This window comes from Thermobia domestica, chromosome 9, assembly GCF_964235325.1.
Source record: "Thermobia domestica chromosome 9, izTheDome1.hap1.1, whole genome shotgun sequence".
Taxonomy (NCBI): Eukaryota; Metazoa; Arthropoda; class Insecta; order Zygentoma; family Lepismatidae; genus Thermobia; species Thermobia domestica.
Window position 1 is genome coordinate 76,621,908 of NC_137462.1, and position 11,559 is coordinate 76,633,466.

The window sequence follows — 11,559 nt, forward strand, 5'->3', positions numbered from 1 at the left end:
GGTAATTAAAATTGTATTTAGGAATATAGAGTATAGCTTTTGTTTAATAACACACCACAACAATTATCATTGCATTGTAGACAAACACTAGCATTCATTTGAGAGACTTAATATGTTTTAAATTGCAAATAGTTATATTTGAAAATTTTGGTGCCCTCTGATATCTAGTATCTATTACTGGGTAGGGTATCCCAAAAGTAATGGTAAAAAATGAAACCACAGATTCCCGGCAGCAAACAAGAAGAAACATTTATATGACATATAATCCGAAAGTGAACAGGGGCGGAGCTAGATAGCTTCGAATGTGAAGGGAAAGGAATTTCCCGACTTACAAAACCGCATTGAAGATGCATGTGAACAGTTACACAACACACCGAAAGTGATGAAATGCATTCGAAACTCACGATTAGCACGCTGCATAGATGTGGGAGGACAGCACTTTGAACATATTCTGTAGGCACGTTTATTGGTAGCACGTACAGCCTAATAGTTTGCAGTGCTACTCTGTGTTAGATACTACGTTGCAAAACAGTACGTCGTTATGTATTCTGCCTGATATTTCATTACATTATAGGACTAGTTACATTTGTTTTCATTTCTACCCTCTCTCTGCAAGTTTCTATCTGGTATTCTACTCTCCATTGCTCCCTGAAATTATGCAACAATGTTCAGTGGTCTTTACTTTGACTCCCATTGTAAATGAGCGTGCAGCCGTGCCATGGATAAGAACTTCTTTCTGTACGGTTTCCATCTTTACTACACTGTTTCATTACCCCTACTGTACAGACATTCGATGAATCCCTAAATGATGTAAGGAGAATCTCTGGCGCAGTTATGTAACATGCGTATAACATGTCAAGCTAATATGATTTTTGTGTATTTATGAACCCCCTCACTAGCTCCTATCATTATTCCGCTGGTAGTGTGAAGTTCCTTTCTCTCCACACTCGAAGATGTTTAGCTCGGCCTTTGTCCACTTCTGGATTATATGTCATATATTTTTTTTCTTGTTTGGGTGCCAGGAATCTGTGATTTTATTTTTTACCATTACTTTTGGGACACCCTGTATATTGTATATACAAAGACAGAGGATTCTCTGTGATACGTGTAACATCATAAATGCTAAATTAGTTTTGAATAGCTTACTTCTTGGCACGTTATATTGTAATTTTTGACACTATGTATCTCCGTAGCTAAGAGATGGAGATGATATTCTTTTATTAGATTCAAACTCATATTTCCCTATTTATAATTTTGAGTCGGAAAAAAATACACTACATGGTTATCGAGATTAAATAGCTAATGTGTGAATTACATGCTTACTATTATCTTTCAGGTAATTATGAGGCATCTTTGGTTTGGAGAGGATATCAAAACGGCCGTTGATGCGAGTAGATTTCATCATCAGCTATATCCTATGGAATTTACATACGAATATGGTGTCCTAGATGTAAGTAATTGTAATTTGTAGTTCTATGTTACGTTTGTACGTAACATTGATAATATGAGAGACGGGAGCTAGCATTAAATTGGGATCTGAATCACTATTTACGTTTGTAGTAGAGAGCCTGAACCTGCGAGAACGAGAAAATCCTTAGTGGTTGTAATTGTTTATTACAATATATATTATTTACATTTAACATTGCCATCGTGTCCGTGGGTTTTCTCAGGGTACTCGCACTTCCTCATTCCACCAATTTTTCCACCATCATTCACTTGCCTAAATCACTCGTTTCCCTTAGCCTAACAGGCATAATCGTGGGACGTTAAACTGAAAAGATTTCATTTAACAATGTATTATCAATTTAGGCTTTTGCTTCAAATTTTTGTAATAAATTTTGCCATTAGAACTCTTCAGGTATAGCCTTTCTTACCTAAGAAAAAATATGTTTCACATATTTGTGCACGGTTAATAGGTTCAAAAAGAAAGAATGAAAGTTAGCAAATAATAAATTTCTCATTAATGATAGATTTGCACCCTATTCATATATATGGTGATGCATTTCGTCAGGCATGACATTTCGTATTCTTCGGGATATGGTAACAATTACGTAGTTATTATTCTGACACTCTTTGAACTTATATTGAGCTCCTCTTGTAATTTGTTTATTTATGGGGTATTTCTGGCTCACCTTGTCATGTACGATATATATCTTAGATCGATATATATATATGTCGTGGGTCGCGTTGGCTCAATGGCAGAGTACTCACTTCCGGTGCATCAGGCCCCTGATTCGATCCTAGATTGCGTCAAGTAGGCTTTGTGATGGACAAACGCTTGTGCATGGGTTTTATCGGGGTCTTCTTGTTTCGTACAACTTTCTTTATTCCATCACTTCATTCATTATCGTCTTTCATATAGTCTGTCTTTGCCCCGGTGCATAATCGTTGAACTACATATATTAAAGGAGTCTCGAAGCGGGAATAAAAATTGAATTAACCAAAAAATAGTGAAAAGACATTCAAACCCTAGAAAACTATAATATGAGCTCTTTCACTAAAATACTTCATCAGATAGGGAGAGGAAACAGTAAGGAGAAAAATTGAAGAATAGAGAAAACCTTGAAAGGCATTCAGGTGAGCTCTATATTAGAATGTAGTATCACATGCTACAGATAATGTTACTAGGCTAAAATAGATGCAATTTAATTGAGAAAGATAATAGTAAGGATGGATAAGTTGAAGGAATGCAGAGCAGCGAAGAAATAACCAGTCTAAAATAAATGGAGTTTAATGGTGAAAGATAAGGTTAGGAACAGGTAGGCTGGAAGGAATACAGAATACAAGGGAATTATAAATGAAGAACTAAAATTTGTATAATATAGGTAAGAAAAATTGAAATTTAATTAAGAATTAACAAAAAATAATGAAATATATGAATAAATAATGCTAATAATAAATGTGTAAAAAGAAATAATAAAATATAATAATAAACAATTAAGAGTATCACATGTACGCCACGTGAAGAAGTTTGTTTTGTATGGCGTTATATTTTCTTAATTAATATTGTAACAAGAAGTGGTAAATTTCTGCCACTTCCGGTTTCACTGGAGAGATTAGAGTGGAGATGGAATATATTCTTGAGACGCTTAGTTGATTGTAGAAAACCGCTTGTCGATATTGTTTACCGTTGTTACTCTATAGCGCTTAATATTAAAACCGAAAGTGGTTTATTTATGTATCACTTCTTATTTGAGTAGAGAGTTAAAAGATTTTTACCAATTTTTAGAACGCTAAGTCAATTCGAATAAATCGCTTCTCATTATTTCTATTTATTTTTGCTCTATGTAGATCAATGTTAAAAACAGAAGTTGTGGTGGATTTCTTCACTTTCGGTTTTAGTAATGAGTTAAGGATAGAAATGGAATGTATTTTTGGACCACTTAATCCAGTGAAGGAAACCGCTTTTCGCTATCTGTTACTGTTTGGTTCCATAGCGATCAACGTTAAAAACTGGAAAGGGTTGATTCCTACCACTTCCGGTTTGAATATCACACTTTCACCAACGAACTCGATTCCGAACTCTTGATTCGTCATCCTGTCCGAACGAACGGACACACATATATACGGACAGACGGGTAAATATATGTAAAGAAGTTCAGTAAAGCAAACTCCTTAATAAAAAATGAGAGATAAGAAAGAATGAGAAAATGTGTTGAAGAAATAATAATAATAATAATAATAATAATAATAATAATAATAATAATAATAATAATAATAATAATAATGTAAGGAAGACACGGCGAGTATAGTAAGATATAATATTATAGATAGTTAAGACCAGGGAGGCAGTTCGCGGAAAGAATAGCAATGTAATTGACTTTTTATCCCTTTCTCAGTGACGTGAAAGAACTTGAAAGCAGGATACTTACGCAAAAGATGCTGTCAAATGTACTGTTGTTATGGGTCATGTATTGTGAACCAGGTAGATAGGAAATTTGAATGCTGTAGGGGTGTCGGTAATGGTTGATGCATATCGAAAGAGGAGTTTGAGATTCGCCAATATAGAAGGCTCGAGATTGGGTGCATTTGAACAATGCAAATTAGGTGTGAAGAATCTCGACTACTGGAATGATAGAAGGCATATGTAATCTTTGTAATGGGATATTGGAAGTTCCAACTGGTATCTAATACCGACATATGTATACGACAGAATTTCACGTATGTCAGGAATAAAAATATCTAAACGTATTCAGTAAAGAGCATATAGATGAATACAATATTTAAAAGATATGGGCCAGTGCATTAAAGTTTCTCGCTCCTATTTCTTAAACTTAATCATGACATGCTGAAGTTATTATTACTGAAACATTTTTATATGAAGTATATATATATTTCATGGGAAATTACTTATGTCATATTGTGGAATTGTAGGGTTGTTTCCGAAATATGAGCAAAATCGACTGAACACTTTTTGCGAACATTGTTTAAAAAAGTATGGATTTCATATGAGAAATAACTTATGCACCATTGTGGAGCCATTATTGAAATATTTATAAGTTTCATATGCGTAACGGTCAGAAGTGTCACCGTTAGGAGAATAGAAACGACAACAGATACAAACCGTTAGTTAACAATTTATAAATAAATAAAGAACATTTTCCAACAGTTCATTTCATCTATTTGCCTGTTTCATTGGCTTAAAAACACGAGAAATTCTCATGTAAGCATTACAGTTGTGACTAAAATACATACAGAATATTATGAGGTAGCAGAAGGCATACCTAATATTGTACTTATGCATCTTGCTAAAATATAAAACCATAAAATAGGAGATATCAAGTATATAAACATAACCATTTACATGCTAATTAGGAAACCTTTATACCTCACCTGGCATGTATTGAGAAGTAAGTCTCTGTTGCCAACTCTTCATTTAATGAATTATTTAAATATTCCTTAATAGTGTAATAGCACTTTACAGCAAGTGGGTTAAAGAACTTCTTACTAAGAACGGTAACATTAGTCATATTCTTTGAGTACATAGGAAGTTTATTATACAACGTAACACAATTCATATATACACAGTTTTGCTTATATTAGCATATTTTTGATGCATCACAAATATATCAGTGCCTTGTCTTGTATTACGGCTATGTACATTTTTGTTAAAGGTAAAAATATGCCTGTTTTTCATAGTAAAAAAAATAGATTTATAAATGTATAAACTTGAAGGTGTAAAAATCTTTTCTTCTATGAAAACCTTTTTACATGACAACTTTGTGGGTAATCCGAAAATTAATCTAATCAATTTGTTTTGCAATCGGAAAGTGGTTAAACTATTTTCAGCAATTCCCCCTGTGTATTATTCCGAAGCTAATTAGTGAATTCAACTTGACGTAGTAAAAGTTAAGAAGTGATTCGCTGAACACGGTACCTTGAAGTTTATATAAGGCAAAACACGCGCTACTTAGCTTCTCATTTAAAGTGGAATTGTGAGCAGACCATGAGAGATCGTTACTTATGGTCACACCTAAAAGTTTTGTTCTGCAAGAATATTGGACAGAATAAATACTCCCGGTTAATATTGACAACAAACGACATATCTTTTAGCGCCATAAAGATTATTTTTTTCTCAATTTTACTACAAAACTACGCACTAGAACAAGGGCGCCCATCAGGAGGGACAAGGTGGGGTGCTCGTCCCCCTCTAGAGGAAATTGTACTTCGGAAGATCGAAAACCCAATAGACTTATTAGAATAGTTACAGCAAAATTTGAAACTACATTTGAACTGTTGGTTATATTTGCCCCCTTCCCCCTTGGAAACCACAACATGGGCACCCTTGCACTAGAATATAAACCTCAAACATGTAATTTTGTTTAACTTGATGTCATCTGTCGACTGATATTTGTATTAAGTTTGAATATTGTTTTAGTTAAACTGAAATTGAAGTTAAAGACTTAATTATGACTTTGGGACATATCTCATTAACTACCTGTATACTAGGTACTGTTATCTTGCTAATAACATAATGAAGAGCTAGATGCTGACGTACTTCAGCAGCAGTTTTACTTTAATAGGTAGCATGGGTTTCGTACAGCACCAATTCTTTTTACGTTTCCAAGCAGATTCTTTTTTTATATATGTTTTCTCGAAAACTACGCATGAGCTTTTTACGCTATCGCATATTATTTTTTCAGCTTAATAAGATCTATCGATTTTTGACATTTTCCCGTTAAATGTTAATAATGTTGTAGAGTTTATGGAATATATTCAAAATTGCCTGAGTTTTTTTTTTTTTTAAATCGTTCGAAGAAAACTTACTCCCGACGGTAAACTACAAAACTACATCTCCTGAGGAATTACTTATTTTGTTTCTTTATATTTATTTATGAATTTGATTTAAACTACACGCTGAACAAAACATTACGTTTATTGTAAAACAAAAATATTAACATGTAATAGTTTCACCAACTATCCACTTTGGCTTCATCAGACAGTATGAATACAGAGGTAGCAGAGGTCCCAATCTCAGACAACAAAATTATCGATTTTCGTCTTTAAAAAATTATCATTTATACGTTATGCAAATGATAATTATAGAAACAAGTATAATACTACTAATAATATACAATAAACTTGCCTAATATTCTTCAATTTCGAACTCCAAATTAGCGTCACTGTCCTCATCATTTTTTTAATGATTCTTATTAACACTACTCTGAACAACAACAATATTTCCACCCCTTCGTAAACATAATTAAATTTAAAGAATGGACGCAGGGTTCCCACATGCCAATTCTCAAATCGTTATATATATATATATATATATATATATATATATACTGTAGCGGATCCAGGATATGATCAAGGGAGGGACTAAACCAGTTTGCAGTTTTATCCAGTGTAAAGCAGGATTGCAAGCCCATTCTATCCAGTGTGTACTTGAGCGTCAAGAGGGAAAGGGCTATAGCCCCTATAGCTCCCCTTGGATCCGCCTCTCTCTCTCTCTCTCTCTCTCTCTCTCTCTCTCTCTCTCTATCTATCTATCTATCTATCTATCTATCTATCTCTCTATCTATCTATCTATCTAGAGGGTGGCCTGAAAGTAGGTATGCAGTCCGGTACTGATCAACTCATTGCTTTTTATATAATTTCTTATTGTTATCCTTCAGATAGACTTAGTTTCTTTATTATTCATTCTTAAAGCCTTTTTACTTATATCTTAAGCTCGGAACAGCCGTGGCAAATAAACCCATAAGCTAGAATGTTATATGTGATCAATGCAGGGATGTATACCTACACGGTATACAGTATACAGTATATATTATTTTAGGGGAAATGATTGTTAAGAATCTTAGTGGGTGGGTTTATAATTGTTTAATACACATCTATAATTTATTTACACATTCAAAAGCTGCAGAAAAGTAAATATTCTAAAATTATCGTATATTCACCCGTTATCGCAAAGACATTATCGTATATAGCATTAAGGCTTAAATTATCGTATAACACGATAAATTATCGTATGATTGGCAAGCCTCACCGTTTACTTGCTAGTGTTCCCAATTGGGAACATGCTTTTAGAAATCCTGTTGAGAGGTTGTAAACTAACGATATGGACGAGAGTTGGCCTTTTGTGATGGAGGAAGGTTGAATCATTTATTTTAGATGAAACATTTTGTTGTTGAAACATTTTAAATACTTTTTGGAAAAAAAAAAGATCCTTTTGTTAGATATTTACATCCTTCCTAATTCGGCAGATAAACGGTTAATAAAAGAGACAGCGAAAATATTTTCTGAATCCTGATTGGTTACTATAGGCTACTACAGCCAATCCCCTTACAGGACACACCAAATTAAAAAAAAAAAAGTTGCAGTGTCCCCTTCCCCTTTCCCTATTAGCACATTATACATTCATTTCTAATAACTAGGCTTAATCTAATTAACAAAATAAGCTTAACAATGACTTCTTTAAATATAAATAGACTACTAATTAAATAATATAAATAATACGAGGATCATTCAATAAGTAAAGAGGCAAAGTCTATATTTTTAACACTAATCAATTTTTTTTGTTTCAGGGGCAACCTTGGGATATGCTCTGATCTGCTGTTTCGTAATTTTATGTCAACATAACTTCAAAAATATCAATTCATCATGGCAAGTCCTCTAGAAGATTGCACCTTAGAAGAACAGCACTCAGTCATTAGGTTTTTAGTCGCAGAAGGTGTAAAACCAAGTGAATTTTTTTCTCGAATGTTGAGACAGTACGGTAACAGTTGTATGAACCATGCGAATGAGTACAAGTGGTTGATCGGTTTAAAAGTGGCCGAACAAGTGTAGGTGATGAACCCCGATGTGGACGTCCAGTGGAAGTTTCTGGTTCTTCGTTGGAATCGAGGATTGATGGACTTATTCGTGATAACAGAAGAATTACTGTTGAAATGATAGCTGAGGAAGTTTAAGAAAGTGTTGGAACTGTTCACAATGTCATTAGGAACATTTTAAAGTACAGAAAAACGTGTGCCAGATGGGTTCCCAGATAGCTTACTGACGCTCATAAAGAATCAAGGCTTTCCATTTGTCAAGCCTTAACGCATCGAAGTTTGATTGAAGGAGACGCTTTTTTTGAAAGAATAGTGACTTGCGACGAGGCCTGGATCCATCACTACGACCCCGAGACCAAAAGGCAGAGTATGGAGTGGAAACACACTAGCTCTCCAGTTCGCAAAAAATTCAAGGTTCAACCTTCCGCTGGTAAAGTGCTGCTGACCATCTTTTGGGACTCACAGGGTCCAATCTATTGCGATTTCCTTGAAGATCAGCGAACTATCAATAGCCTATATTATTCTGAGATGCTAGAACACAAAGTTAAACCAGCTATCAGGAGCAAACGCCGTGGACTCTTGTCAAAAGGAGTCATTCTTCAGCAAGATAACGCCCGCCCTCATACAGCCCAGCTGACCCGAGATAAGCTTCAATAATTGGGTTGGGAGGTCTTACCTCATCCTGCCTACAGCCCAGACCTCGCCCCATCTGATTTTTACCTGTTTGGACCACTCAAAGACGCCCTACGTGGAAAAACATTTGCTAACAATGAGGAAGTTAAGGCAGCAGTGCAAAGGTGGCTTCGGGGTAAATCGAAAGATTTCTTCGCCAAGGGAATTAGGAAGCTGCAAGAAAGATGGGACAAATGCATAACTGTAAAGGGTGATTATATTGAAAAATGGCCTTAGTTTTGAACGATTGAAATAAATCTTTATTGAGCTATAGCAATTTGTCTCTTTACTTATTGAATGCCCCTCGTAAATAAAATTAAAGAAATAAGCAATAATACAAAAATTTAAATTACATTCAAATTAAATTTACAAAAATAAATCTGTGACTTATTTAATCTTTAAGATTCCCAACAACTTATTCCACTGTTTATGAATTTTAATTTTTGGTGTGCTATTTGCGATGTATGAACAAAATTGCCTAGTATTTAATTTGCCTAAAATTGCTGTATTTAAGGAGATTGCCCGGAAAGAAGAAGAAAACACCCTGAAGATTATGCAACACTTTTTATTCTTCTAAAGTTTCTTACGAGTTGTTTTTGCGACTTTACTATTTGCAATTTTGGTATTATTTAAAAATAGCACAAAAAGGATGGTAGTCGCATAAAACTGTAATCATGCCTGTTGTTCTGCAGGGTTGCAAAACATGGTCGCTTACTCTGAGGGAAGAACGTAGACAGAAAGTATTTGAGAACAAGATCCTGAGACGAATATTCCGACACTCAAGATGAACGGGAATGGGGAATAGCGGAAACTTCATAGCGAGGAACTACATAATTTATGCCGTTTACGTTACCCAAACATTGTTAGGGACATCAAGTCATGTAGCCAGACTCATGGGCAAGTCATGTAACCAGACTCAAGGGACTCAGGTGGGCAAGTCATGTAACCAGAATGGAACAAAGTAGGAACACCTTCAAAATCTTAACTGGAAGTCCAATTGGAAAACGACCATTAGGAAGACGTAGGCGCAGAATGGAGGACAATATTAAGATGAATCTTGCAGAAATAGGAATACAATGTGGAAAGTGGATCCAGTTGGCTAAGGATAGAAGTTAGTGGAGAACTTTTGTGAACGCAGTATTGAATCTCCGGGTTCCATAAGCCATAGGGTTAGTTAGCAAAAGAGACAAATGTAATAATTTTAATAGAAAAATAAATAAAGAAGTTATTGAATAATGTTTATTCTGTAAGTTATTCTGATTGTTTATTTATCTTCTCTTTGTTTTGCAGCAAGTTATAAGAGGGTTGCAAGCTCTTGGTCATAAGACAAGTCGCTACAGAGAACGAGGTTCCATTATTTGTGCAGTGGCCAAGAAAGGAGAGTTAGTGTATGCGAATGCAGACTATCGGAAAGGAGGAGAAGTATTTGGTTATTGATACAACATTTTTCACACAAACAAAAGAATGTTAATAGATCTGTTGGACTTTAGTCAAATATGTACAGTGCATTACAGTTGCTTAAAGACAATGTGAGATCTGTATAAAATATTGTTTCGTATGCAAATAGCAGAAATTTTAAATATTTCTAAATGCTGGACATTGTTTTCAGAAATGAAAAGACTTTTTTTAAAAAAGAATAATGTAACGAAAAGTTATTTATTAAATTAAGAAAAAATCTCTTTGTTGTAATTTCTTTTAATTTCTACTTATTTACCCACTACAGAAGACGAAGGATGTGGCTAGTATATGCATAGGATGTTCCACTCTTATGACATTATTTTCAGACAGAATTTATCTTCTTTATCTTCTCGAGTTCCTAAACATACGTCTGCAGAATTATAATGAAATTGACTACAACTTAAACTAGAATCTAGAACAGGATGTTATTTTTAAAAAAAATAATAGTACGTATTTTTTATTATTAATCCTATCAATAACAATAATATATTGCGGATTTTCATCTGCTGTACATGAGTGATGGTACTTGGGTGATTGAATGATACATTGTTTTATTTGGCAACTCAGATATTTTATTTAGTGCAAAAACAAATGTAGTGCTACCACAATCCATCATACTGTGACAAAAAAAGTTAAAGTACGTTTACATATTAGTTTGTTCTATGTATGCATTATTCACAGCGTGATAAACATTCAGGCAAGATAACCAATTTTACACTAGGGCTGTCGAACATGTCTAGTGTAGCATGTACAAATTGTTTCATTGATTCTTGCTTGCAGGTGGCTCATATTATCGATTTTAACACGGAACATAATGTCTTCGATGAAACTCCATAAGAACAATACTGACATCGAGCACACTTTAACTTCCATTTTCCACGGCATATTGGATTCAAGTGGCACCGCATTTGTTTTTGCATACTTAATAAACTATTTGAGTTCCCAAACGAAACAGTGTATCATTTAACCATCCAAGTGGCATCACTCTTGTACAGCAACCCCACGAATCATTTGAGTTGCTAAACGAAACGATATATCATTCGACCACCCAAGTGGCATCATTCCTGCACAGCAGCCCCACGAAATTTATCCATTCTTTCTCGAAGATTCTCTACATACAGGATGGACCATTTATCTTAAAACACCCTTTTAACAT

General features: G+C 34.4%; 1 protein-coding gene across 6 annotated transcripts in view; it reads left to right on the forward strand.

Annotated features, from left to right (window-relative positions):
* LOC145694761 (scoloptoxin SSD14-like) overlaps positions 1-10,626 on the forward strand; it is a 287,880-nt gene extending 277,254 nt beyond the window's left edge. For all 6 annotated transcript variants that reach the window (XM_081771377.1, XM_081771374.1, XM_081771378.1 and 3 more), the window contains 2 exons: positions 1,337-1,450; positions 10,236-10,626. In XM_081771377.1, coding sequence (XP_081627503.1) covers positions 1,337-1,450; positions 10,236-10,382 — 261 coding nt within the window. In that variant the 3' untranslated portion in view covers positions 10,383-10,626. The remainder of the gene's footprint in view (positions 1-1,336; positions 1,451-10,235) is intronic.
* The last annotated feature ends 933 nt before the right edge of the window (positions 10,627-11,559 follow it).